The 25,169-nt window shown below is 40.2% G+C and overlaps 2 protein-coding genes across 7 annotated transcripts in view; one reads left to right on the top strand and one right to left on the bottom strand.

Moving 5' to 3' along the window:
* The window catches only part of FGGY (FGGY carbohydrate kinase domain containing), a 414,960-nt gene extending 406,650 nt beyond the window's left edge, over positions 1-8,310 (top strand). For all 6 annotated transcript variants that reach the window (XR_006273791.1, XM_043490943.1, XM_043490942.1 and 3 more), the window contains 2 exons: positions 6,738-6,799; positions 8,155-8,310. Coding sequence is in view for 5 of the 6 variants with exons in the window: in XM_043490943.1 (XP_043346878.1) it covers positions 6,738-6,799; positions 8,155-8,186 (94 nt within the window). In the remaining variant the exon portion in view is untranslated. The remainder of the gene's footprint in view (positions 1-6,737; positions 6,800-8,154) is intronic.
* Positions 8,311-10,651: 2,341 nt separating this feature from the next.
* Positions 10,652-24,955, bottom strand: LOC119860564 (E3 ubiquitin-protein ligase RNF170-like). The gene is made up of 5 exons (XM_038414388.2): positions 24,694-24,955; positions 21,877-21,985; positions 14,076-14,149; positions 13,443-13,553; positions 10,652-12,035 (listed from the first exon to the last, which is right to left on the bottom strand). The coding sequence occupies exons 1-5, from the start codon at positions 24,742-24,744 to the stop codon at positions 11,730-11,732; spliced, it is 651 nt and encodes a 216-aa protein (XP_038270316.2). The 5' UTR covers positions 24,745-24,955; the 3' UTR covers positions 10,652-11,729.
* Between the last annotated feature and the right edge of the window lie 214 nt (positions 24,956-25,169).

Here is a 25,169-nt window from a genome sequence, read left to right as displayed (position 1 = left end):
ATGGTATAATACTTTTTGGCTCATGTTTCCTTCTTTCCTAACAGCTGAGAAAATCTTTTACTCCTCTGTCTAACCTACTATATGGCCCCCATGACCACAGTGCCTCACAATCTTTAATTGATGTATGCAGCGTTGTTGTAGCCGTGTCGGTCCCGGACTTCACTTTGAATGGTCCCTTAGAATATATGCTAACTACTTGTACCAAAGTATCTGTTCGACCTCTTATTTAGCTATGACACCCTGAATACCTTTCCCAGACCTGAAGAAGAGCGAGGCACAGCTCGAAAGCTTGTCTTTCTCACCAACAGAAGTTGGTCCAATAAGAGATATTACCTCACTCACCTTGTCTCACAGTCTTCAATGCATTTCTCCTCCCTACATCCCTCTGAGGTAAGGAAGTGCTATTGTCCACATTGGGGGTTGGGGAACCAAAGCACAAAGAAGCTAAGTGACTTGCCCAAGTTCACACAGGAAATCTGTGGCAGAGCAGGGACATGAAAAGTCTCTGAAGGCTAGTTCCTTAACCACTTAACTACCCATCCTTTAGATCTATTCTCCTACTTACCCATTGCCTCTTCTGACTCTTACTTGCAAGCACATATGTTCACCACCAAAGATTCCTGAGGTCTTAGAGTTACAAACACACAACAGAACAAGGGGACTGTGTGAAACTTTCCAGCTTTCCACTAAATCAATAAAAAGCCAAATTTCACACTTTGGTCTTAAGTTGGAAATTTTCGTGTAGCTCTAATATTTATACATAACATGATTTGAAACTTGGCTTGCTACAATCCAAATGCCACAGGGAACTGAGTTATGGACTTTAGGCTTTATATACTCTGGAAGATCTGCCCCTATAACCCAAACAACTTTGAGAAAAAAGGAGACTAGCGTTAATATAGTGGACAGTACATCACATACTTTCTTCATGTAGTCATATGCCACCAGAAAGCAATGCTCGGATAAGGAAGTGTTACATAAAAAGTTTATTTGAGTCCTATAAGCACAGATAATATACAGTCTGGATCACTAATCTGTCAAACAAACTGATCCCTAAATAAAAGCAGGTTGCTTAGAATTCTTACAACGACAATTTTAAAGTAGTTCCTAACCATCAGCATTACAAAATTACTCTTTCCCCTCAATAAATGCTTCTGCAGGGAGTTTGTGCGGAGACTATGGTGCAGGTTTATTACAAACAACAGGAAATATTTATTCACACAATGCACAGGCAACCTGTGGAACTCATTGCTGTGGCATGTTGTGAAGGCCAAAATTATAACTGAGTTTAAAAAAGAGCTAGATAAGTTCATGGAGGATAGGTCCATCAATGACTGTTAGCCGACATAGTCACGGATGCCGACATAGTCACAGATGCAACCCCATTCTCGAGGTGACCCTAAACCTCCAATTGCCAGAAGACAGGGGTGGGTACCTCAAACTGCTCTGTCCTGTACACTCTCCCTGAAGCTCTGGTACAGGCCACTGTTGGAGACCCATTATGGCTGTGTTCTTATGACTTCCCGGCTCAACAATTAGAGCACTCCCCTGGGAGACCCATGTTCCAGTCCCTGCTCTGATGTATCCCCACATCCTGGCTGAGTGCTCTAAACACTGGACTATAGAGTGTAAGGGGGCCGACCCACCACTGTTGCTTTATGTGGAGTCTGATCTGATAGGTATACTCTTAGGTCAACCCTGAGAACACCTACCAGATCTGGTCCAGCAGGCAAGAGAGGCAGGGGAAAGCCACCTTTGTGGATCCTGCTGGTGCTTAGATTTTGAGTAGGTTGGCAGCATCAGGACTTAGGTGGCTTTGTGCATGCCCAGTAGCAGAAATGTAGTGAAAAGTTAGACGCCATGGGAATTTAGGTGCCTACCAGGTGAGGCAGAAGCTGAGCAAGCGTTTTAAATTTTGGATTAGGCATCTAAAGTGGCAGTTTAAATTCCTCTGTGGATCTAGCCCATAGTGCCTAAGGGTAGTTTACACTCCAGCAAAAGTCCCACGCTGACCTGAATCAGCTGGTCCAAACCAGTAGGTCTTTTATCACAGTCTAGATGTAACCTAAGTCAGCTTTGAAAATTTAGACTTAGGCTTTTCACTCACTTAGTGTTTTCAGACTGTTACCCAACGTGTACAGAGCCTTGCTGAGTTGCATCCTATTACATCTTAGATTTGAAAAGATTATTTTTTTCGCTTTCCTTCCATTTTTAAATGGGCAGAGGTTGGAATTTGCTTTATGTTTATCTATAATATTAAAATAGTGTTTTCTCTGGAAATTGGTGTTATGGGACCAATGGACAATTCTGTTCCATCTATAGGTTTTCAAGTCCTTGTGCAGGTTCAAAATAAGCAGTTTGAATAATATATGCCCTTGTTTGTGTAAATCACTTCTACAGATGGTTTATCATTTAGATACTTCAGTGATGGATAATTTGGAAGAAGACTGGTTTCATGCACCCAGCAAACCTCACATTGACATTATGGGGTGATCTGCTGTGTATTGAGGGCAGTATGTAGTCCTAAATGTATAACTCTGCCCATAGACCATGCTTAGAAAAGAAATTTAGCTCAATCATTAGTCACTACAGAATGAGTTTGCTCTAGAGATAGTATTGCTAGATACACTTTAGACCTCTGAATACAAATGGGCATTACTGGTATTATTCAACACAACATTGTAGTTCCTTGTCCTCCTGTGAAACATTGCTGGTGTTTAGAGAATTGTGTTCACTAGCCCTGTTTATCTCCTATCCACATACAGAAGTGGGTATTCCCATTCTGCTACATTTCTCATTGGTAAGCAGGGTGTTTACTGGTTTGTATCTGTCTCAGCTTTGACACTATAACAAAAGGTTAGTAATCATGAATGCATTCTTTTATTTATGCACCACAGTGCCTCCATTTTTTTCTGCAAAAACCCTTCACTTGCCTCTTGCCCAGCCTTTAGAAATAATGATCAAATGTGAACTTTCATGGTTTATTTATAGTGTAGCTTTTATGGAAAGAAAGAAATGATTAAAAAGCAATTTTACAAAATATTTTGTTTTAAGAGAGAATTCATTGTGTTTAAATCACTGTATTCATTGTACAGTCTAGACTGGCAAACAAAGAAGTTATATCATCATTCAAATTAAGAACGCACAATTCTTGGTGACTGACATTATGGATTTGGATGGAAAACCTCAAATAAACTATTTCTGAACAGCACTACTATGAATTTACTATATTTAAGGCTGTGTTGGAGACAGGATACTGGACTAGATTGACCATTTAATTAATTCAGTAGGGCAATTCTAATCTTCCTTTGTTTCTGTTTTCATTATAAATTCATATTTTCAGTGGTTTTTTCGTTTTTTTTTTCTTTTTTTTTTAAATTGCTGAATAACATCTCTTCTGGGAGTAAAGTTTTTGGTCAAATTAACAATGGCGAAGCTGACTTTAAACAAAAAAAAAACATTGAAATACAAAAAGAGAGAGAGAGAAAAAGAAAGTATAGTAAGTAATCACTTGGGATATTTTGAACACCCTAAAATGGGTGAATTGTTATTTGAAAATTTCTGACTACCCATTTTTAACTCTCTTTGCTATGTTGTCACGATGACTGTGCTCAGTTCACACTATATATAAGTCTCTAACAGATCTAAATATTGATTAATGTGACTCTGATGTATTTAAAAATACAAAAGTATTTGCCTGATAGACTCAAAAGACAGCTTGGGTGCCAGCTTCTTTTGTGTTTTTCAAAATGTAAGAAATGTATTGTCAGGGTGGATGAATCAGTTCAGAAAACTAAACTGCAGCCAGAACCTGTTTTCAGGTTTCTTCAATAAGGACTCCATCCTGCTCTCGGACTCCCATTATAATCAGTACCCTCCCCACCGAAGCCCAAAGGGATCATACAGCCACACGCTCAATTTAAAGCTGCTTGTGCTCAGAAAGCAGCAGAGATGCCCATAGGTGCTGGAACTGGTGGTACTGCCGCACCTCCTGGCTTGAAGTGGTTTCCATTATATACAGGGTTTACAGTTTGATTCAATGGCTCTCAGCACCCCCACTATACAAATTGTTCCAGCCCCCCTGGAAAAGCTTCCAGCGTTCCTCAGGCTGAAACTGGCATATTTAAAAATAGGGGAAGTCATGGGAAGGGAAGAGGGAAACTCAACTCTTGAGGAAAAAGGGAGACCTCAAACTTTGGAGAAGGATTGTAACTTTAGGTTGTTTATCCCAGTCTGTCTGAGATTTGCACATTAGTATGAGTTACTTTCTAACACAGGGCCCAATCCAGCTCATAGGGAAGTCGGTGGAAAGACTCCCCCTGATTTCAGTGAGAGCTGGACTGAGCCCATGTTGCCTCAGAGTGTGCATGGGCGCTTTACAGACGTGGGAAAACCCATGCCTGCTGCAAAGTGCTTACAGTCTAAAGCTATGTCCTGTGTTGGGATCTGCAAGCATGATCCTGGCTCCAGTGCCAAGTCCCATTTAAAAGAGGGTCACACGAGAGGGTGGTCATACAGGGTGTAGGCCCAAACAAACAACACACAGTAAAGGAAGGTGGCAGGCAGTGATGCAGCTCAGTACAAAGTTTAAAAAACCCTGTTAATTCGCTATGGTTTCTATGGGTGGGTGGATGTTCTCTCCAATAAACCAGAAAAGCTCCATAACTAGGTGAATAACAGCTTAAAAATAAAACCCATCTACATAAATATTTATTGCTAAAGCCTGGATCATGTCCAGAGTAGCAACCCGTATTTCTTTTTAAAATACTGACTGGGATCAAGGGCTATAGCAGCTCAGAGAACGTGTGTGTGTGTAATATTTGTGACCGAAAACAGACCAGACTAGAAAACTATAATGAACGGTACAGCTCATTCCTTCTCTCTTGTGCTTCCATTTCCCTAGTGCTCATTTGGCATAGTATAGCTGGAAGAGCAGTCATGGGGCAAATTCTGGACTAGTGTCACTCCACTGAGTTAATTGCTTGTGCTTTTCTTTTGGGGGCTGAGTTTTCAAAAGTGCAGCCTCCTTTTCCAGGTTCAGTATTCACCTGCAGTTGAACTGTGGATGCAAATCAGATAGACATGCAAAGCTGTATAGTAATACAAACAAGGTTGATACAAAATATATAATCCCTTAAATTTTTCCATGGTGGTGTATTTGTACTGTGCAGCAAAGGGGGCTAATTTAGGGGGGAAAGTGTTCTAAATGATAAGAGAGAGAATGTTCTTTATTTAGTATCTTCTTACTGTTTATTCATATAAAATACAGACTGTAAATTCCACACAACCTCTGTAATAAATTGATGAAAGAGTTTGTAAAATATAGGCTATGTAATCCCAAGCAATGGTTGAGTTAATATCCCCTATTATAGAACAGAAAATAAGGGGAGAAAGTAGCCCTTTTTTACATAAAATCTGGGATTATTTTTTTTTAACCAAAAAGGACATCAAACCTTCCCTATAGGATCATAGCCTGGCTGATGTGTGGTGGTTTCTGAGCCCTCATGTGTCCATGTGAAGAGAATGCATTATCTCCTCAGAAATGGCACCTCTGAGGTGTTCTCTAGGGATTCAGTTAGTTTAATATCTACCTAAGCTGACCTTGCTTTGTGTGTATGCATATGTAGGCTCAGAGATGAGCCTAAATAGTTTTGATCTCCCCAAAAGGGCCCTGAGCCAGGACCAGGTGGAGCGGGAGGGCCCAGCCCAGGTCCCCTTTCAACACCTGGTTGAGAGCAAGGTGCCAAGGTGGACAAAGACTGTGATGCCTTTGGCCTGGGGTAGGGGCCAGACGTCTCTGCCCCCCTTCTGCCTGGGAAACAAGAGACTGGAAACTGGGTACACTAACCAGTAGGCCACCTGGCCCTCTGAGCACTGTACTACAGGCACTAATAAGAGAGGAGATTTAGGCTCCTGCTTGGGAAATTAAAAAGCCTGCAGATTTCTGATAAGATCTATATGATTCTTTGGCTCTTTGACATTGAACTGTCTGTAGGCTGTAGCTCTAATGCTGTGCTATGAAATAGTACAGCCCTGCCATTTTTGTTTCCCTCCATCCAACTCCAATGGGATTACTTGTGTGAGTCCCCCAAAAGTAGTCCTCAATCCTGCAAAGCGATCCTTCCACACATACCCTGACACCTGCAGGGAGTCCTATTGACTGCAGCATGACTGCCCACAAGGATCCCTTTTCAGGAACGCAGGAGTCTCCAAACCTGGCTTTGCTTTGACCTCATCCAGATCAGGATAGAGCTCTGCCTGCTGCCGCTCAGTACGACAAGATGCGGGCAGCCGCGAGCTACATTGCAGAACTTCACGAGTTACATTTGGCTTCTGGAGCACACTTTGGCCTGCCTCGCTTCAGGAAATTGATACTTCGGAAAAGGGATTAAGAGATCTCTTCTAAAATACCACTTTATTAGAGAAATCAGCTCCGCAGGGATGTGTGTAATATTTCCTCCAGTTACCATAAATAATAAAAGATAGTCCGCTCTTCCCCAGACTCTTAGTAAGAAAAAGGAACCGATTTTTTGCCTCATTGAAGAGTCTATAGTACTGTACTTTGTTCGCATGACTGCTTTATAATAGGATTGAACATATTTTAAGACATCTGGTCTGTTAACCTGAAACAAAATACATTAATAATGTTCCGATTGGTTTTTTGAAACACTTTGTTCTTGTCAAAAAGTATTTTAAATTAAAGGAGGCATTTCCAGCTTGTATTTATCTTTTAACAGGAGGCCATGGAGAGAATGGGAAAAATCGGGAAAATCGTGCAACCAAACCACAGGGATAAAAGGTAATCTTGATTTTTAAGTATCCATTTATGAGAGTGAAAGCAATCACTTCAACCAAAGTAAATGCCTGTCTGCTTCTAGCCCTGTTAGAGTACAATAACATCTGTGTCCCTATTTACGTTGTTAGCGGGGAACTGTCACAAATGAAGCGTAAAAAGGCGTGGGGTAAAATTTTCAAAAGTGCCTACATGATTCAGGAGTCTAGGCCCCCTTTTCAGAACTGATGTAGGCTCCTTGAAAATTTTACCCATGATTAACAAACTAGCATTATAATGTCCATATACTATAACCGTCTTGAAGTGAAAAACAAGGACACTCACATTTTGGAGATGCTGAATTAGTTAAGAACCTGCATTATGGTGCTGTGTATGTTATACTGGAATAGCTCCATTCCAGCTATGTATTTCTAAGGCATCCATCACCATAGCATGAAGGCTCTGAGCTATTCCATTGAGTAAAAATGCCTAACCCTTAAAACTATGTTCTGGTTAAATCTGAACTGTGGTAGCAGTAGCCTTAAATTGGACAGCAGTTTCTGTAGAGCAGGTGATGAATGTGCAGTAGAAGTGTGTGAGCACCACCTGCAGACCTATTAGAAGATCTACAAATAAATTAATAGACTGTCCCACTTTGGAGATACTCAGGTCCATGTACTATCCAGAGTTTGATTTTTCATACAGCTGAGCAAGTGAAATAAGTGTATGTCCCTCTGTTGCTGAGGGGAAACTGAAAAGGTTTGTGGTAAAATGCAGCACAAATCAAAATTTTAAGAACAGTCAGAGAGAGCAAAACATTTTTCAGCTAGAGGGAAATTATAAATTATTGTATGTGATGCAGCTACTGCTTTCATTTTTTCCAGGCTTGTAGGGTGAAAATCTTGCTTTCTCTCACCTTCATTGGCAGCTGGGGAACAAGGAGTTACCAGTATCTCTTAGTATGAGACAGCACAAAGAGCAGGGAGGATTTGACTAAATGTCGGGGAGGTATTAGTCATATTTTAAAAGGAATAGGCCCTTGGGGCTAAGTTCTCTCAGTTGGTGGGTGTAAATGGGCAATATGCCATTAAAGTCAATGGACTTGCCTTCTTTTACACCAGCAGAGAATTCTGCCATAGGAGAGGGTGGCTGAAAATCAAAGCTAGGTTTAGGGTAACCAAAAGGTATAATTATAACTTGAAATCACTTGTCTGGGTAAAAAGTCAGCTCTGGCAAAACACAGGGCTCTACTGCCAATAAAATTGTCATTTATAACTGAGTCAAAACCACTTCTGGTGCTTCCCTGGCTAGAATAAACATGCCTATTGTGGGGTATTTAAACCACCTTGGAACTTTAAATTTGTTTAATTTTTTTTATACAGATTTTATGACAAGAAGTATGAAGTGTTTTTGAAACTTGTTGAACATCAGAGAGAGTATAAAGCCATCATGCGAGGCGTATAACCAACAGTCATATAGTCTGGGATCTACAGGGATCGCAGATTTCCCAGAGGTTTACAATTAAAAATTCATAGGAATTTTGTCTCAGTGTGTCTCATTCAATTTAAAACAAAAATGTTCTTTCTAATTTTAATTTAAAAATCTAGTACTTTCACTGCATGCTGCTGCACTGAGTAATCTTTCAAGCCACTGCTCGCCATTGAACTATAGATTGGGGTTGTCAACTTTTTTCTTTCTGAGGCCCCCCTAACATGCTATAAAAACTCCATGGCCCAGCTGGGCCACAACTGTTTTTCTGCATATAAAAGCCAGAGCCAGCGTTAAAGGGCACAAGCAGGGCAATTGTCCAGGGCCCCACACTACAAGGGGTACTGCGAAGCTAAGTTGTTCAATCTTTGGCTTCAGCCCCGGGTGATGGGGCCTGGGGCCCTGGGCTGCAATCCTGCATGGCGAGGCTTTGACTTTCTGCCCTGGGCCCTAGCGAGTCTAATAACAGCTATGCTTGGCGGACCCCCTGAAACCTGCCCGTGGCCCCCCAGGGGCCCCTGGGCCCCTGGTTGAGAACCACTGCTCTAGTTGACCATGGATTCCAGTTAAAAAAACAGACATGCCACCAGTGCCAACAATGATCGTGAGCTGGAAGAGCAGAAGGCATCAGTTAATTAACTCACCAAGGCAAAGCGCTAGTGGCTAGAATAGAAATGCATGCATTTTTAACATGGATTCTACTACTGTTTCACAAGATGACTAGCAATGCAGGCCTACTGCTCCGTTTCATTTTAGCACCACTCACCTGGTACAGTTAAGATTGACACTGAATTTTCATGTTCAACTCCTACTGTCTGGGGTGTAAAATTTGATGATAACATTTCTGTCTGGGTGCTGATATTTTGGAAACATGCTTGTGACCCAGAATTTGTGGTTTTTTTCTCTGACACACCACAAATTTCATAAGTAATTTCAGGGAAAAAAGTGTGATTGAGCCTTCATTTTTATTTGGGTGATTTCCCCCTCCTTGCCATGTCAGACACTTGGCTATGAGATATAATGCAGGTGCCTTTCTGTGACTCATGGATTCTAATAAAACATCTTGCTGGCGGCTTCTCCTATAGCCACCAGTGAAGCTGTGCCCATCCCCATATCACAGACAGGGTCTGTGTCAGATGATGCAGGGGGCATGAAACTGAGAGTGTTGAGCGTGGAGCTCCAATATAGCATAAGTGCAGGAGAGGCACAGGTTGGCTTCCCCCAGTCCTGCATTTGTGCCTGCACAAAAGACTTCTCATGCTGTGTATTGCAAACCAAAGATAAACAGGGCTCCCTTGTGAGATATGAGGGCCCGATCCTGCAAGAATCTGAGCAGCCCAATGACTTCACTAAGAGTCTCACAGGAGAAACCTCCTGTTACTTATCTGTGATTAGTGTATTTGTTATTATTTGAATACCAGTGCATGGATAGTTAGGGCTTTAACCCTGTTTAAAAAGCAAAGGAGACAGCGTTCACCATGAAAGGGGAACAAAGGTGGAGTTATAGAGAGAGGTATCTTAGCAGCCTTAAAAAGCACACAACAGACCATGCAAACTAATTGTGACTCTATTCTAGATCACCAGTGACAACATTTTTAACGCCTAAACTCCAAGCCTATCGTTTGGTCACTCTCACACTGAGCCCTTACTATACAACAGCAATAACGATAGTACAACTTTATGCCCTTGGCTTAACAGAAATTCCATTCTTTAGTAATAGCATACACTGTAACTCCAAGCTAAGGGCAAACAAAATTATACTCAGGGTACTTTAAAAATAAAAGCCAGTTTCTTTAAAAAAATGAATGTTAGTAATCAGTACTCAAAAACATCTGGCAACTTTTTTTTAAAGAAAAGACACAATATATTTCCTGCCTTGGCGCTCATGGAAAAGCAATTGCTGCCCTCTCCATAGTACCTAGTATGAGGAAAGATTTCTCTATATATGCTTTCTGAGTTCATAATTAAAAACAATGAGAGTTGAAGGGTATAAAGTGGGGGAACATAACACAGTAAGTAACGGGGAAAAGTGGGGTTCAATATTGGTGTATCATAGCATGAACTTCAAGAGGATGATAAAAGTTATGTCAATTGAAAATGTCACCCAAAAAAAATCCCACAAACATGACTGTTAGAGACCAGTATATTGTAAACAATAAATATTCATATATTTATTTATAAAAATACATTTATCTACAAGTAACATGTGAAGTGTAGTTCTGTTACTTTCAATACATATCACAGATTATCTATGGACAGAATGCGGTGTTTTCTTGCAGTATCCCAATCATTTTAACTACTTGCACAAAAAAAAACCCCAACAAGTCTGTCATGGGCATCCTATTATTTATATCATCATAAATTTGGCCTTGATATTTTTTGCTGAACTAGTACAGGGACTTACAAGGAAACTACAGGGAGCATACAAAGTTTACAGGAAACGAATAACAATGCTGACTTTGTTAAAACTCAGGTGCACAGAGCTTAAGGAAGCTGCTAAAAATTGTACCTTGTGTTCATATATTTGAGAGTTGGATAAAGATTTATTCAGATTCCTTGCATAAGCCTTTCAATCCCTTTTTATTTCACACTCCCCAGAGTACTTTTATTTCATTTTGTATTTTGACTCAAGCTAATATTATGAACTTATTCACATTGTCTGTTTTAACATCAAGAATACAATTAAACAGATACCTGGGAAAGTTTGTAATCCGATGGATGAGCTCATTGTAATAAACTCTGGTGGCACAAAACACCTACAGACAACCTCTTAGAGTAACCACATAGTTGACATTTTATTCCCCGTGCTACACTCATGGTGTCTTAGCAAGTTCTACAGTAATAAGACTATCTTGGTTCTCGAGATTAAATTTGGTAAACCAGAACTGAGATGTAACTACTTAGATGTAAAGAGATTTCCTAAAAAATGTTCAGGTATAAAGTGACTGGCTTTGCAATTTTAGTCTTTGTGCATATGTAACGCCAACAGACCCTGATCATCAGCAGGCTCGCTCGAACCTGGGACCTCAGGAGCTTAGTGCATGAGTCACTAGTGTATGAGCTAAAAGCCATATGCTTCTTAGCTAAGGCTGTAGAGAAAACTCATTACTCTCTCTAAGTGGTCTTGGTGCCACTACATGGGACAGAACACCACACCCAGGAGGTGTGTGGGTTACACATAGCTCCCAGACTCTATCATTTCAGGTCTTGTATGTTAAGGGAAGTCACATAAAAGGCTGCTTCGCCTTGCAGGAACCTAGTAAATACATAGCTGCATTAAAAACCTAGCCTTGTGAGCATTTGCACAAATTAATCACTTGGCCATGGCAAGTGTACTGAGTCTTACTCCACTATAGATCAACATTAGAATGTTCTTCAAAAATCAGTCCATCACATGCTGCCCCCAGAGTCATGGAGAAGCCTGACACAATCTGATGAAGGCTCACAAAGAAGTAGAAGTTTGAGTCTATCAGGATTCCGACAGCATGCTCTGAGTTGTAGAACTTGCCATATTTATACCTTCTGATTCCATTTGCTGGCAAATGTTAAACATGCAAATTAAAAGGAGGAAAATGACAACTAGATCATCGACTGCTGCAAGGATTCCACAAAGAGGTTCATGCATCACGTCAAATCGGGAAGTTAAGCACATGATGGTCCCAAAGGAGCAAACAACAATTCTTAGGAAGAAGATCCATACGAGACCGCCCAGGGTGAAGACTCCTCTTAAGGCAAGATTTAAGAATAGGGGCATGTCATAAAGGTAATCTGCAAACTAAATATTCAGTTGCATTAGGTTATGAAGTGATATTATTTTCTCTAACTCTAATTCATGAAGCTTTTTTGGTTACCAGATAAGCTTCTAATCAATGTTTTTAGTCTAAAATTTCTTAATTGCAAGATTTACCTCTAATGTCCAAGTCCAGCTACATTATTCGGTTATTTTCCAAGATTCAGAGACAGATTTTTTCAGAAGAGCTCAGCTCCCACTCAAATACCAAAATAAAAGACTAGACTTTCAAAACAATGCATTATGTGTGGTATTGTGCCCTTTGAAAATCCCACCATAACTGCTGTATTGACTGCTGATCTCCTTTGAAAATGTGGGTGCTAAGTGCTTCAACATGTGACTGTATGCTGTTTTGAAAATCTGGCCCTGGCAATCCAATCCAGCAGTCTTTTCTCAGGCAAAACTCCAGGCATGGGTCAGTAAATATAAAGAGGGACCATAGGACTGAGACCCTACTGGCAATAGCCGGTACTATGATACCAAGATACTCAGTGACCCTTTAAGATAACCAGTTTTTCCATACGGTACAGGCAACCGCTAGCTCCTGCTCCACTCTGTTGCCCTTTTAATATATTAAATTGATAAACTATATAGTGATCCATGCCTGGAGTAAATATACAAGAGGAAATACAATATCTGGATTTTCCCTTGGTCATTGTAATGGTTTAACAAAGTAAGGAAAACTATTAACCTGAAGAAGTAACCTCCAGCCCAGAGGCTAAAGTAGGATCTGTAGCCCTTAGTAGGCCCTCCACCAGGAGGCAAGGAAGAGCTGCCTAGGGCAGGCAACATATGTTGTCTAGCAAGGAATGAGCATGACTTATGGAATACATGTACGTCTAGCCTTCATCTTATACAGCCGTCCCATTGCGCATTGAGCCTCCAGACCTGCTGGGATTTTGGCCTCAGTGGATAGTTTACATCCTAGGCGATGTGAACAGCTATGCTGGCTTCACCCCAGAGAGTTTGGCCACATCCAAACAGAAAGACGATAACTCCTTTCTGGTTTTGGATCTGACTTAGAAGTGAACCCCTATAGGCAAGCTAAGATCTTGGGGTTCAAAGCTGAGCCACATATTCCAGTTTGGCCCATCTCTAGTTCAGTTTCCTCTCCCTTGCCTAATCTTCCCACTTGTTTTCCCCTCCCTTCCAGAATGACTGAGCAGGGACCTAAGCACGCTGGTCAAAAGCACCTGCTGTGGGGCACCTGGCTAATGGGAATGTTGAGCCCTACTGTAACTGGCACGACTTCCTTACAAAGCTACAAACAGTGTGAAAACCCAAAGATGGAACTCCCATACTGACAAATTAGTTTACATTGCTCAGTCTCTTTCAACCCACTGCAGCTTGGTACAGAGCTAATTAAACATATGTAGAAATATCCGCACTTACAGGTCGAGGTTGTCCAGAGAAACGCTTGTTGTAATATCTGATGTCACGTACAATACGCTTGCTTGGGTTATCTTGTTGATTTTCACCAGAGGCATTATACAGAAGAATTACCTTCCCAGGGAAAACAAAAATGAACGTTAGAACTATACAGCTGAATGCAAAGCAATGCGGGTCTTGGAGTATTAAGAAAAATACTCTTCTCAATTTATTATGCCTGTCAATAATTCTGTCACAATGACCTTTGCCTGGCTCCCAAGTTTCATGTCAGTGGCTCCATTTTCTACATGCAAACCCTCTCCTTCTGAAAGGAGGGTATGTTCTCTCAATATAATGTGCAGCCTCTGGCAAGGGTCAGATGAGGATAAGAAGCTCTGTCTTGGTTTTATGAACTATTTATGCCAGAGATTCAACAACTATGCGGGGGAAGAGGGAAAGGCACATTTAAGATTTTACAGCATTCTCTGATCGGACAAGCTTCAGATGATAGAGGCAAATGACTGTAGTGCCATTCCAGCCTAAATGGGGTTTGAGATGCTAGAAAATAAGAGGCTGTACAAATATTACCCTTGATATCTCTACTCTTAATTCACTAACTGTCAAAAAGCAGATGTATCGAATAGAAATTACTCTTACTTTTTGTCTGCAGAGAGGACAGTTTATTGCTCCTAACCAGGAACCATGTTTCCAGTATGTAATTAGACAGGAACCTACAAAAAGCAAAATTGTTATATTAAGGCGCATGATCTGGAGAATATTTAGGTAAAGCAGATTTACAGGGAGGCCATCTAAGTTAATAGCCCCTTTTCCTCCTATTATATCTGCCTAGACGCCACTCTGAAAAGTGATGCCGTAAAAATGGCACTGCTCCTTCTGTGTATTCAGAGACATATCTGCTTCTTTCAGGTGAGACTCTGAAGTAGAATAGGACCTGACTCCAAAAGGAGCCCCATTGATCTCCACAGGGCCACTTTTGGAATAAGGTGCTCATCACCGTGAATAAGGGAATGAGAAACTGGCTCCTAGTGACTAAAATTTTTTTTACTACTCTTTTTTGCTGTCATCTCTGCGGAACTGCCACAGCTGCTGGATTCTGCTCTGTCCTCTTCGTCAACAGAATGGGTAAGTTCCAATTGCATGCCCATCGAGGCAACTCTTCTGTCCTTATACTATATCCTCAGTTTCACCTGCACAACTTCACTGAAGACAAAGGGTTGCACAGGTATAACTCAGGCCACAGTTTGATGTTAGAGCGATTGCACAAGTGATGCCGAAGGCAGTATTTGATATAACAGCCCGAAACCCAGAAAGAGCCCAGCTTGGCTTTCAGATCCCAGGCTCTGCTTGCCAGCTTGACCATAAGAAAAAAATCTTTTAACTTGTAAACTGATCAGATTTGATATGAACAGCAGTGAAAATAACTGTGGAACCCCAAAATGCCATTTTTGATTCTCATTTTATAGAGCTGAACTGCACTTTAATTCTCTTTATTCTTAAAAATAACCTGTACCAGCCGGTGGGCACTCATGAGCAACCCTATAATATCAAGTCTTTGGGATCCCATAATTTAGGAAAAATCAGTAATTATACTTTCTTTTTTAGGATCATGCTTCAGAAGGGTGGCTATCTGAGAAATAATGTTTTAAGTGGTGCATATGAAATCAAGTCTACAGCTATTAGGGATGTTATATAATAGAAATGCTATTAGGGATATTAAATTTGGCCCAAAAGTTTTGGGGTTTGTTTGTTTGTTTGTTTTTTGTAAGAGAGCCTCACCCTAATTTCTGAAACAAAGGCTGCAATGTTTAACATTTGTTTGAGTGCAGTTTGTTTTTTTACAGCCCTTATTTCTTGTTGGCCTGTGCAAACGCTCAGTTTTGAAAACAGACAGCATCTATAGCTAAATCCCCATATTCTATATATATAGGCAGCCCGGCACCCAGCTCCAAGCTTTCGCATGTGCAAAGCTCAGATAGAAAAAACTTCATGTTGGATGCAGAAGTTGTTTTGGCCATTTAAGCCCTTACCCTGCACTAGGATCCAGGTGGGCAGATGGTTTTACCTACGCCAAACCCACCTGAAGACAATTGGATCTCTGTGCACGATCAAACCTTAGCTTTCCAATAGCTTTTAAGAAAGCAACCCATGGCAATTAAAAATGTTACCTTTTGAACCATTTGTAAAGGATCGCAGGAAGGGGAAGACCCCTCTGAAGTTCAGGTATTTGTGTGTCAGTGTGTTTTCATAAATTAGAGCAAATCCTTTTTTAATCAAGTTTGCTGCACTGCTTTTTGAGGGAGTTCATGGGGCTTCATTGAAATACTCTGTGTTTATTCGTAATTAGAAAAAAAAATATTGGTTCAAGATCAGTTTTCCTCCTGACTTCCTGAACAGATGGTTCAAAATGAAAACTCGGAGACGAACTGTATGAGTTACCAATACTAATAAATTCAGACTTTTCTGTAAATCTCCAGTTAGTCTGCTTGAAAAGCTATGGGATGGCCATATTTAAAAAAAAATAAAACTTTGTGTAAGAGTGGGATTCATCAAAGGTGCTCAGCATTGACCTAATCCTGTTCTGATGGAAACCACGAGGCATTTTACCATTGACTTCAATCAGGGCAGATTTAGGCCTACACTGCACTTTTTTGATAGTCCCACTCTAAAGTTGTATTCATTTAAGACATGAAAAGCAGACATTGTGCAGGGGCCGATTCTACAGAAATACAGGTATTTTACAATATGTGTATGACACTGGGGTGGGATCACGTTTTTGAAGAATAAACAATTATACGGTTGGAGGAAAACAAAGTCTAAAGAAAGAAAGGGAAATAAGTCTAGGGAAGAGGAAAATATGATAATATTCTTCATTGCTATGTCTTTCTCCTCATTTGAAAAATCTGTATAATGCAGCTTGTCTGATATTATTTGAAACATGGTTTGGGGCCATATATTTTCTTCACATTTATTCTGGCTTGGATTAAATTCAAGATCTTTTTCTGTGTGCATGTGCATTTTATAAAGCAATGCATGTACACCAGCCCAACTCAAAAAAGGAGAATCCTGAAGTATTCCCATGTAGACTCTCGTATAGTGGCTGGTTCCTAGAAAGGGCTTCATGATTTTTATAAATTATTTTTTTGCACTGTGCTTTTTATTGTGAAGAGGGAGGTAGTGTTCTTAAACAAGCTGTGCAGGGTGATCTACAGAACAATGATACGTTCTATAAACCAAAATGTGTTTCTGTAATAGAAAATAAATCTTCCAGCACATTTCAGCACATAGAAGGGTGTGCTGTCTTCCGGGTGCTAAGATACGGGATGTAGACCTGAGGTTGAAAAGGATCCTCAAGGGAGCGGGAAAGAATCCCCTAATTATCCTTCATGTGGGAACAAATGATACAGCCAGATTCTCGCTGGAAAGTATCAAGGGAGACTATGCTAGGCTGGGGAAGACGCTTAAGGAAATTGAGGCTCAGGTGATCTTTAGCGGGATCCTTCCTGTTCCTAGAGAAGGGCAACAAAGGTGTGACAAGATTATGACTGTCAACAGATGGCTTAGGCAGTGGTGCTATAAGGAGGGCTTTGGGATGTATGGCCACTGGGAGGCATTCACGGACAGAGGTCAGTTCTCTCGGGATGGACTTCATCTGAGTAGGGAAGGAAATAGACTTCTAGGATCGAGGCTGGCACAACTGATAAAGAGAGCTTTAAACTAGGAATTGGGGGGAGATGGATGGGAGATGTCCAGAAAATCTCCACGCCAGATTTTAGCATTGAGAGGGAAGAAGATGAAGTAAGAAAGGATACAGCCATGGGTAGGAGAATGTATATAAGGAGCGAGGGCGGTGTGGATACTAGTCTAATAGGTTATACTGGCTGTAGAATGACTGTGCCTAATAGGGTACAAAATGTGAGCGAGGCCAAACAGCAAAAATTAAGATGTTTATACACCAATGCGAGGAGTCTAGGTAACAAAATGGAGGAACTAGAGCTACTGGTGCAGGAAGTGAAACCAGATATTATAGGGATAACAGAAACATGGTGGAATAGTAGTCATGACTGGACTACAGGTATTGAAGGGTATGTGCTGTTTAGGAAAGACAGAAACAAAGGTAAAGGGGGTGGAGTAGCATTGTATATCAACGATGAGTTAGAATGTAAAGAAATAAGAAGCGATGCAATGGATAAGACAGAGTCTGTCTGGGCAAAAATTACATTGGGGAAGAAAACTAGTAAAGCCTCTCCTGCGATAGTGCTTGGGGTGTGCTATAGACCTCCGGGATCTAATTTGGTTATGGATAGAGCCCTTTTTAATGTCTTTAATAAAGTAAATACTAATGGAAACTGCGTGATCATGGGAGACTTTAACTTCCCAGATATAGACTGGAGGACCAGTGCTAGTAATAATAATAGGGCTCAGATTTTCCTAGATGCGATAGCTGATGGATTCCTTCATCAAGTAGTTGCTGAACCGACTAGAGGGGATGCCATTTTAGATTTAATTTTGGTGAGTAGCGAGGACATCATAGAAGAAATGGTTGTAGGGGACAATCTTGGCTCAAGTGATCATGAGCTAATTCAGTTCAAACTAAATGGAAGGATTAACAAAAATAAATCTGCAACTAGGGTTTTTGATTTCAAAAGGGCTGACTTTCAAAAATTAAGGCAATTAGTTAGGGAAGTGGATTGGACTGAAGAACTTATGGATCTAAAGGCAGTTGAGGCCTGGGATTACTTTAAATCAAAACTGCAGAAACTATCGGAAGCCTGTATCCCAAGAAAGGGGAAAAAATTCATAGGAAGGAGTTGTAGACCAAGCTGGATGAGCAAGCATCTTAGAGAGGTGATTATGAAGAAGCAGAAAGCATACAGGGAGTGGAAGATGGGAGGGATCAGCAAGGAAAGCTACCTAATTGAGGTCAGAAGATGTAGGGATAAAGTCAGAGAGGCTAAAAGTCGAGTAGAGTTGGACCTTGCAAAGGGAATTAAAACCAATAGTAAAAGGTTCTATAGCCATATAAATAAGAAGAAAACTAAGAAGGAAGAAGTGGGGCCGCTTAACACTGAGGATGGAGCGGAGGTTAAAGATAATCTAGGCATGGCCCAATATCTAAACAAATACTTTGCCTCAGTCTTTAATAAGGCTAAAGAGGATCTTGGGGATAATGGTAGCATGACAAATGGGAATGAGGATATAGAGGTAGATATTACCATATCAGAGGTAGAAGCGAAACTGAAACAGCTTAATGGGACTAAATCGGGGGGCCCAGATAATCTTCATCCAAGAATATTAAAGGAATTGGCACCTGAAATTGCAAGCCCATTAGCAAGAATTTTTAATGAATCTGTAAACTCAGGAATAGTACCGAATGATTGGAGAATTGCTAATATAGTTCCTATTTTTAAGAAAGGAAAAAAAAGTGATCCAGGTAACTACAGGCCAGTTAGTTTGACATCTGTAGTATGCAAGGTCCTGGAAAAAATTTTGAAGGAGAAATTAGTTAAGGACATTGAAGTCAATGGTAAATGGGACAAAATACAACATGGTTTTACAAAAGGTAGATCGTGCCAAACCAACCTAATCTCCTTTTTTGAAAAAGTAACAGATTTTTTAGATAAAGGAAATGCAGTGGATCTAATTTACCTAGATTTCAGTAAGGCATTTGATACCGTGCCACATGGGGAATTATTAGTTAAATTGGAGAAGATGGGGATCAATATGAACATCAGAAGGTGGATAAGGAATTGGTTAAAGGGGAGACTGCAACGGGTACTACTGAAAGGCGAACTGTCAGGTTGGAGGGAGGTTACCAGTGGAGTTCCTCAGGGATCGGGTTTGGGACCAATCTTATTTAATCTTTTTGTTACTGACCTTGGCACAAAAAGTGGGAGTGTGCTAATAAAGTTTGCAGATGATACAAAGCTGGGAGGTATTGCCAATTCGGAGAAGGATCGGGATATTATACAGGAGGATCTGGATGACCTTGTAAACTGGAGTAATAGTAATAGGATGAAATTTAATAGTGAGAAGTGTAAGGTTATGCATTTAGGGAGTAATAACAAGAATTTTAGTTATAAGTTGGGGACGCATCAATTAGAAGTAACGGAAGAGGAGAAGGACCTTGGAGTAATGGTTGATCATAGGATGACTATGAGCTGCCAATGTGATATGGCTGTGAAAAAAGCTAATGCGGTTTTGGGATGCATCAGGAGAGGCATTTCCAGTAGGGATAAGGAGGTTTTAGTACCGTTATACAAGGCACTGGTGAGACCTCACCTAGAATACTGTATGCAGATCTGGTCTCCCATGTTTAAAAAGGATGAATTCAAACTGGAGCAGGTACAGAGAAGGGCTACTAGGATGATCCGAGGAATGGAAAACTTGTCTTATGAAAGGAGACTTAAGGAGCTTGGCTTGTTTAGCCTAAGTAAAAGAAGGTTGAGGGGAGATATGATTGCTCTCTATAAATATATCAGAGGGATAAATACAGGAGAGGGAGAGGAATTATTTCAGCTCAGCACCAATGTGGACACAAGAACAAATGGGTATAAACTGGCCACCAGGAAGTTTAGACTTGAAATCAGACGAAGGTTTTTAACCATCAGAGGAGTGAAGTTTTGGAATAACCTTCCAAGGGAAGCAGTGGGGGCAAAAGATCTATCTGGTTTTAAGATTCTACTCGATAAGTTTATGGAGGAGATGGTATGATGGGATAATGGGATTTTGGTAAGTAATTGATCTTTAAATATTCAGGGTAAATAGGCCAAATCCCCTGAGATGGGATATTAGATGGATGGGATCTGATTTACTATTGAAAATTCTTTCCTGGGTATCTGGCTGGTGAATCTTGCCCATGTGCTCAGGGTTTGGCTGATTGCCATGTTTGGGGTCGGGAGGGAATTTTCCTCCAGGGCAGATTGGAGAGGCCCTGGAGGTTTTTTTTGCCTTCCTCTGTAGCATGGGGCATGGTTGACTGGAGGGAGGCTTCTCTGCTCCTTGAAGTTTTGAACCATGATTTGAGGACTTCAATAGCTCAGACATGGGTGAGGTTTTTCATAGGAGTGGTGGGTGACATTCTGTGGCCTGCGCTGTGCAGGAGGTCGGACTAGATGATCAGAGTGGTCCCTTCTGACCTTAGTATCTATGAATCTATGAATCTATGAATCTATTTCCATGCACCTACCCATTTCTTTCCTAAGCACATAGTAGTGGATATGATGATGTCCTAGGAGAAGATGGTCCCACAACTCTCTTCAGCATATGCTTATGGTGTGTCCCTCCCTCCCCCCAAACCCCTGCCATAAGCATTAATGTCTGATGCTTTCATTCTCATTTACACTAAAGTCTCTCTATACCGTACTTGTACTGTCAAGGGAGCTTAAATGTTGTAATTTAAATGTAATTTGCATCTGCTTTAAGACCCCTTTAAACAGCCAGAGCACAATAGTTGCACAATGTTTTTTGCCTGTGCAAAAGTGGAAGTACATCATGAAATCAGTTCATAGATGGTTCCAGTTTTATACCAGCATAACTCCTTTGAAGTCAATTATTACATCAGCATAAAAATTCAGTTAAGCACTGAAGAATCACCCTGATATATAAACTTTTTTCCCCCTCTACTTCAAAAAATAAATAGGAAAATATAAAAGCTTGTAGTTATGTAACATTAAGGTTACCATTTTACACACTCCTAAGTCAAGACATCCAGAAGTTAAGGCTCTCCTAGTAATCTTAACTCACCTCATGGCACATATTAGGCTGGATTCTGATCTCTCTTACTCCAATTTTATACCAGTGTAAATGTGACCAGAACAATCCCATTGAGAATTGTGGATTTTAAAAGTATACCCATAGAGAGAGACCAATTGTTCTCTTAGATATACAGGTGTAATTCAAGCTGACTTCCATGGGAGCTGTATAGATGGATCTGAGATCAAACTGGGCCCCATATGTGCAATGTATGTGACATTATAAATTAACATTATCAATTGAACTTTACATTTCTTAGCTTCTTCATGTTTAAAGACATAACCTTAACATTATAGGAATGTGGGATTTGTACTCTTTGAATAAATATTACAATCTATTTTTACTACCCTTTTGCGCATCCCATGGACTCCAGTGGAACTGATCAATATAAGACTGGCTATAGAGGTATCTGTTGCCTGTTTATTGCCTCAAGACTTTCTGGGTATTTCAAACCTTGTCACCGCCACATACATGTAAAGGCAGTGGGCAAATGTTATTGCTGATTTTTCTAGTGATTTCAAATTAACAAAGATGGGCATGATCCTACTCCCAGTAGCAGAACTGCCATGGATTCAGTGGACTCACGCTTGCACTCAGAAGTACACGCATCCTGAGATTTCAGTAATGTGTGTGGTGTACATACTCATTTACACAAGCACTGTGCATGCTAATCTGGAAAACTTACCACAGAACATATGTCCACAATTGGTTTCTACTGGAAAAGTAGCTGTTTGGAGGCAGATTGGGCAGCTTAAATCACTGTGATAAGGAGGTTGCCAATGTCTGAGAGCTTCCTAAAGGAGAAAAAAATCAAACATTTCTAGTATATGCATATTTTGATTGACATATTCAGTTTATTAATAATTATTAATAGCATATTTCATCTTCAAACAGCTTCATAAACATTCACTACACAAGAAGCCATGTGAGGAATCATCTCCATACAACAGATGGGGAAAATGAGGCACACAGAAGTTAAGTGACTTGTCCACTGCCACAGATGGGATCAGTGTCAGAGGTAGAATTAGAACTCGGGGTTCCTGGCCTCCAGTCATGTGATCAGACCAGTAGATCATGCCTCTTTCCTGGAGGGTGTAAATGGTTTTTACATTGCCCAGCTCATCATTACTGCAAACTCAAAGCCCTAAATTCTGCCTCAGTAGTCCAAATATTTCTTTGGCCCTCCACTGCCACTATTATTCTCCTCCATCTTCCTCAGTAATGCCCTAAATATATTGGAATGAACTGATTAGGGTGTATGTGTACTACTGCCTGCTGTGGGATGGCATCATTACCTGTCAACTTTGTGTCATAGGCCCTCTATAGCTAATATCTCAAATAAATTGCTAAAAAGCCAATCTACCTGGCATTATGTTCATCTCTGCCATGTCTGATTTAGTGAGTGGCAAGGAAACCACTCAGGTGCAATTTTTCTTACTGCATATCAAATCCTTGCTATCATTGACAGTTTTTGTCAGCTTCACTTACTCAGATTTATGAACTGGTCTGTAATGGCTCATGAGATAGAATATACTTGTCTTGTATTATTTATACAGATCAGTGAAAAACTTGCATTTAGGTAATCGTCACTTGTCATAGCCACTCTTAGATCAGCCATTGAAATTAGGCTAATAACAGTGCAGTTAATCTAGCCTCCTGGAGATATAGTTATTCTAATTTTCGTGTCACTGCCATTAAGTATTGGGGTCTTCTGAATTTGAACTTCCACAGAAGTTCATCTGTTTTAAGGCACATGCTGAAAGTTGGTAATGCCATTTGCCATTCATGTCTTATGTACTTTCAAAGGGTACAGATGGAGGAGTAGAGTCAATTCCACAATTTCATTTTGCACTTTGATCAGAAAGTGGTGTAAAGTATTTGTGGCTTATGATGATGGACAACATTCTACAGATTTTTTTTCCACAGAGAAAAATCAGGCAAACATATGATTATCTCATGAGATCACCATATGCTTGTCATACCTTATCGCTCAACAAGATCATCAGTGCCAATTTTCTTCTTTGCTCTGATTCGTAGTTCAAAAACCAGGTTGGCATACTCTTTCCTGACAAATCAATGAACCCACTTTCACACATATTTGATCTATTTATGGAAGATTTGATAAAAGGGAAAAATAGAACTTAGAATGTCAGACATCAGCAGAGCCAGAGAAACTAATGAAGATTCAATTACATTTAAAAATCAGGCATAGATTTAATTTTTATGAATTTAGCTCTTCCAAGAAAAAAAAGCCAGGCTAACATGTATTTCTGCAAAACAACTGAGCATGAATCCAGGTATTCATGCCACAGCAGAGTCTAAAATTATCAGTTCATTGAGTTAATATGTTTGAAATCAGCACCCTCTAAATTAATTCTTTTCTTTGCATGACAAAGATCTGTAACTAAGAAGAATACATTTAAAAAAAAATAAAATAACAAAACTATTGACAAAATTCTCTTCCTTCTGTAGTCATGATATTGTAAATGTGTACAGCATCTTTCTTGTACATGCTGTGTGAGAGATATGAATTGCTTCACCCACCACTGAAATGCAGCCACCTCTGGAGAGGGATAACAGCACACAGCAACATAACGAGGCTCATATACCACAGTCATTTAAGTGACAAAATAATTTAAGATAGAATGTTAATTACCCCATTGGAATTTGTCCAAGTCACTGGGAACAACTGTTCTCTTGAAAAAATTACTATAGGTGTTTTAAGTGGTGAGGCTCTCAGTTTCACCTCTCATCAGAGCAGACCTCTACAGCAGCACAGACCACCTTAACATTCTGGAATGATGCTAGTTCATCAGTATCTAGAAGGAAGACTATCACCTGATGAAAATCCATCCCCACTTCATGGAGCAATCTGGGTTTCCCTTAAATATCTCCGGTCTAAGCACTGACCAGGTTGCACCCTACTTAGCTGCTGAGATACTGACAAAACAGTAGCCCTAGGTAGGGGAAATGGAACTACAAACAACTGCAGCAGCCCTGAAAATGACCTCTCGGTAAACAGATTTTAACACGTGACTCAAAAAACACGTGACACAGCACATTAACATATCCCAGCTCCCAACGTGGTTCATGGGGGATACTTGTAAACTCTTATTTCATCAAAGTTTGACATAAAGGGGCAGATCCTCAGCTGACGTAAATTGTCACAGCTCCATTGATGGAACTATGACAGCTGAGGATCTGCCCCAGAGACCATAGCCTTTGTTTACATGTGTTGCATATTTTACCTAATTGGATTATGTATCAGCCTTCAGTTTGAAAAGTAATAGAGCACTCACTTTTTTAAGCTTTGTCTCATACAAAAACAGGGAGTAAAAGTGTTTCTAATTATGTATCTGAGCTATGGAATCAAGGGAAACCGAGGATTCCCAGACTGTAACTGATGGGAATTCTGAAAAGCTCACCTGACCTCTGGAACCTCAACAAGTATAAACTGCTTGGGTATTTTATATTGAAATATGTTTTAAAATAATTAACTTACAAGAGGATTCCTCTGGGACAAATGTTTATAGTCTTTCCCCAGATGACTCATCTTCTGCTGACTTAAATTAGCAAACCTGTAAAAAACAGAGTTTATGCCATTGAGAAAATGGTAGACTTTGATATTGCTGTGTTGTCATCCAATATTAGTCCCAATTCCTGAGTTGAGTCATGCACAAATGGGTGCATAAACTCATCAAGTGATAAGCTTTTTTCTAATAGGAGCTGCCATTAAGTGTAATATCATGTTTACACACTGAAAATACTAGTCACTATACTCAAGGCATTATGGGTATCACATTTTTTAAAAATCAGAAAGTCAGATGACAATCTGACAATGATCCCCTCATTATGACACCCCAAGAATATGTAAATAAAGCAAAGAAATGTAAATATAGTGCTACCAAGCAAGCAGTTATTTATCTTCTTGTGATATTTACCTATTGAATGAAGTGAGATGGAAAATTCTCTAACTCC

The sequence above is a fragment of the Dermochelys coriacea genome, chromosome 8 (genome assembly GCF_009764565.3).
Source record: "Dermochelys coriacea isolate rDerCor1 chromosome 8, rDerCor1.pri.v4, whole genome shotgun sequence".
NCBI classification, from domain to species: domain Eukaryota; kingdom Metazoa; phylum Chordata; order Testudines; family Dermochelyidae; genus Dermochelys; species Dermochelys coriacea.
The sequence above is the reverse complement of the archived record's forward strand: the minus strand, read 5'-3'. Positions and strand labels throughout refer to the sequence as shown.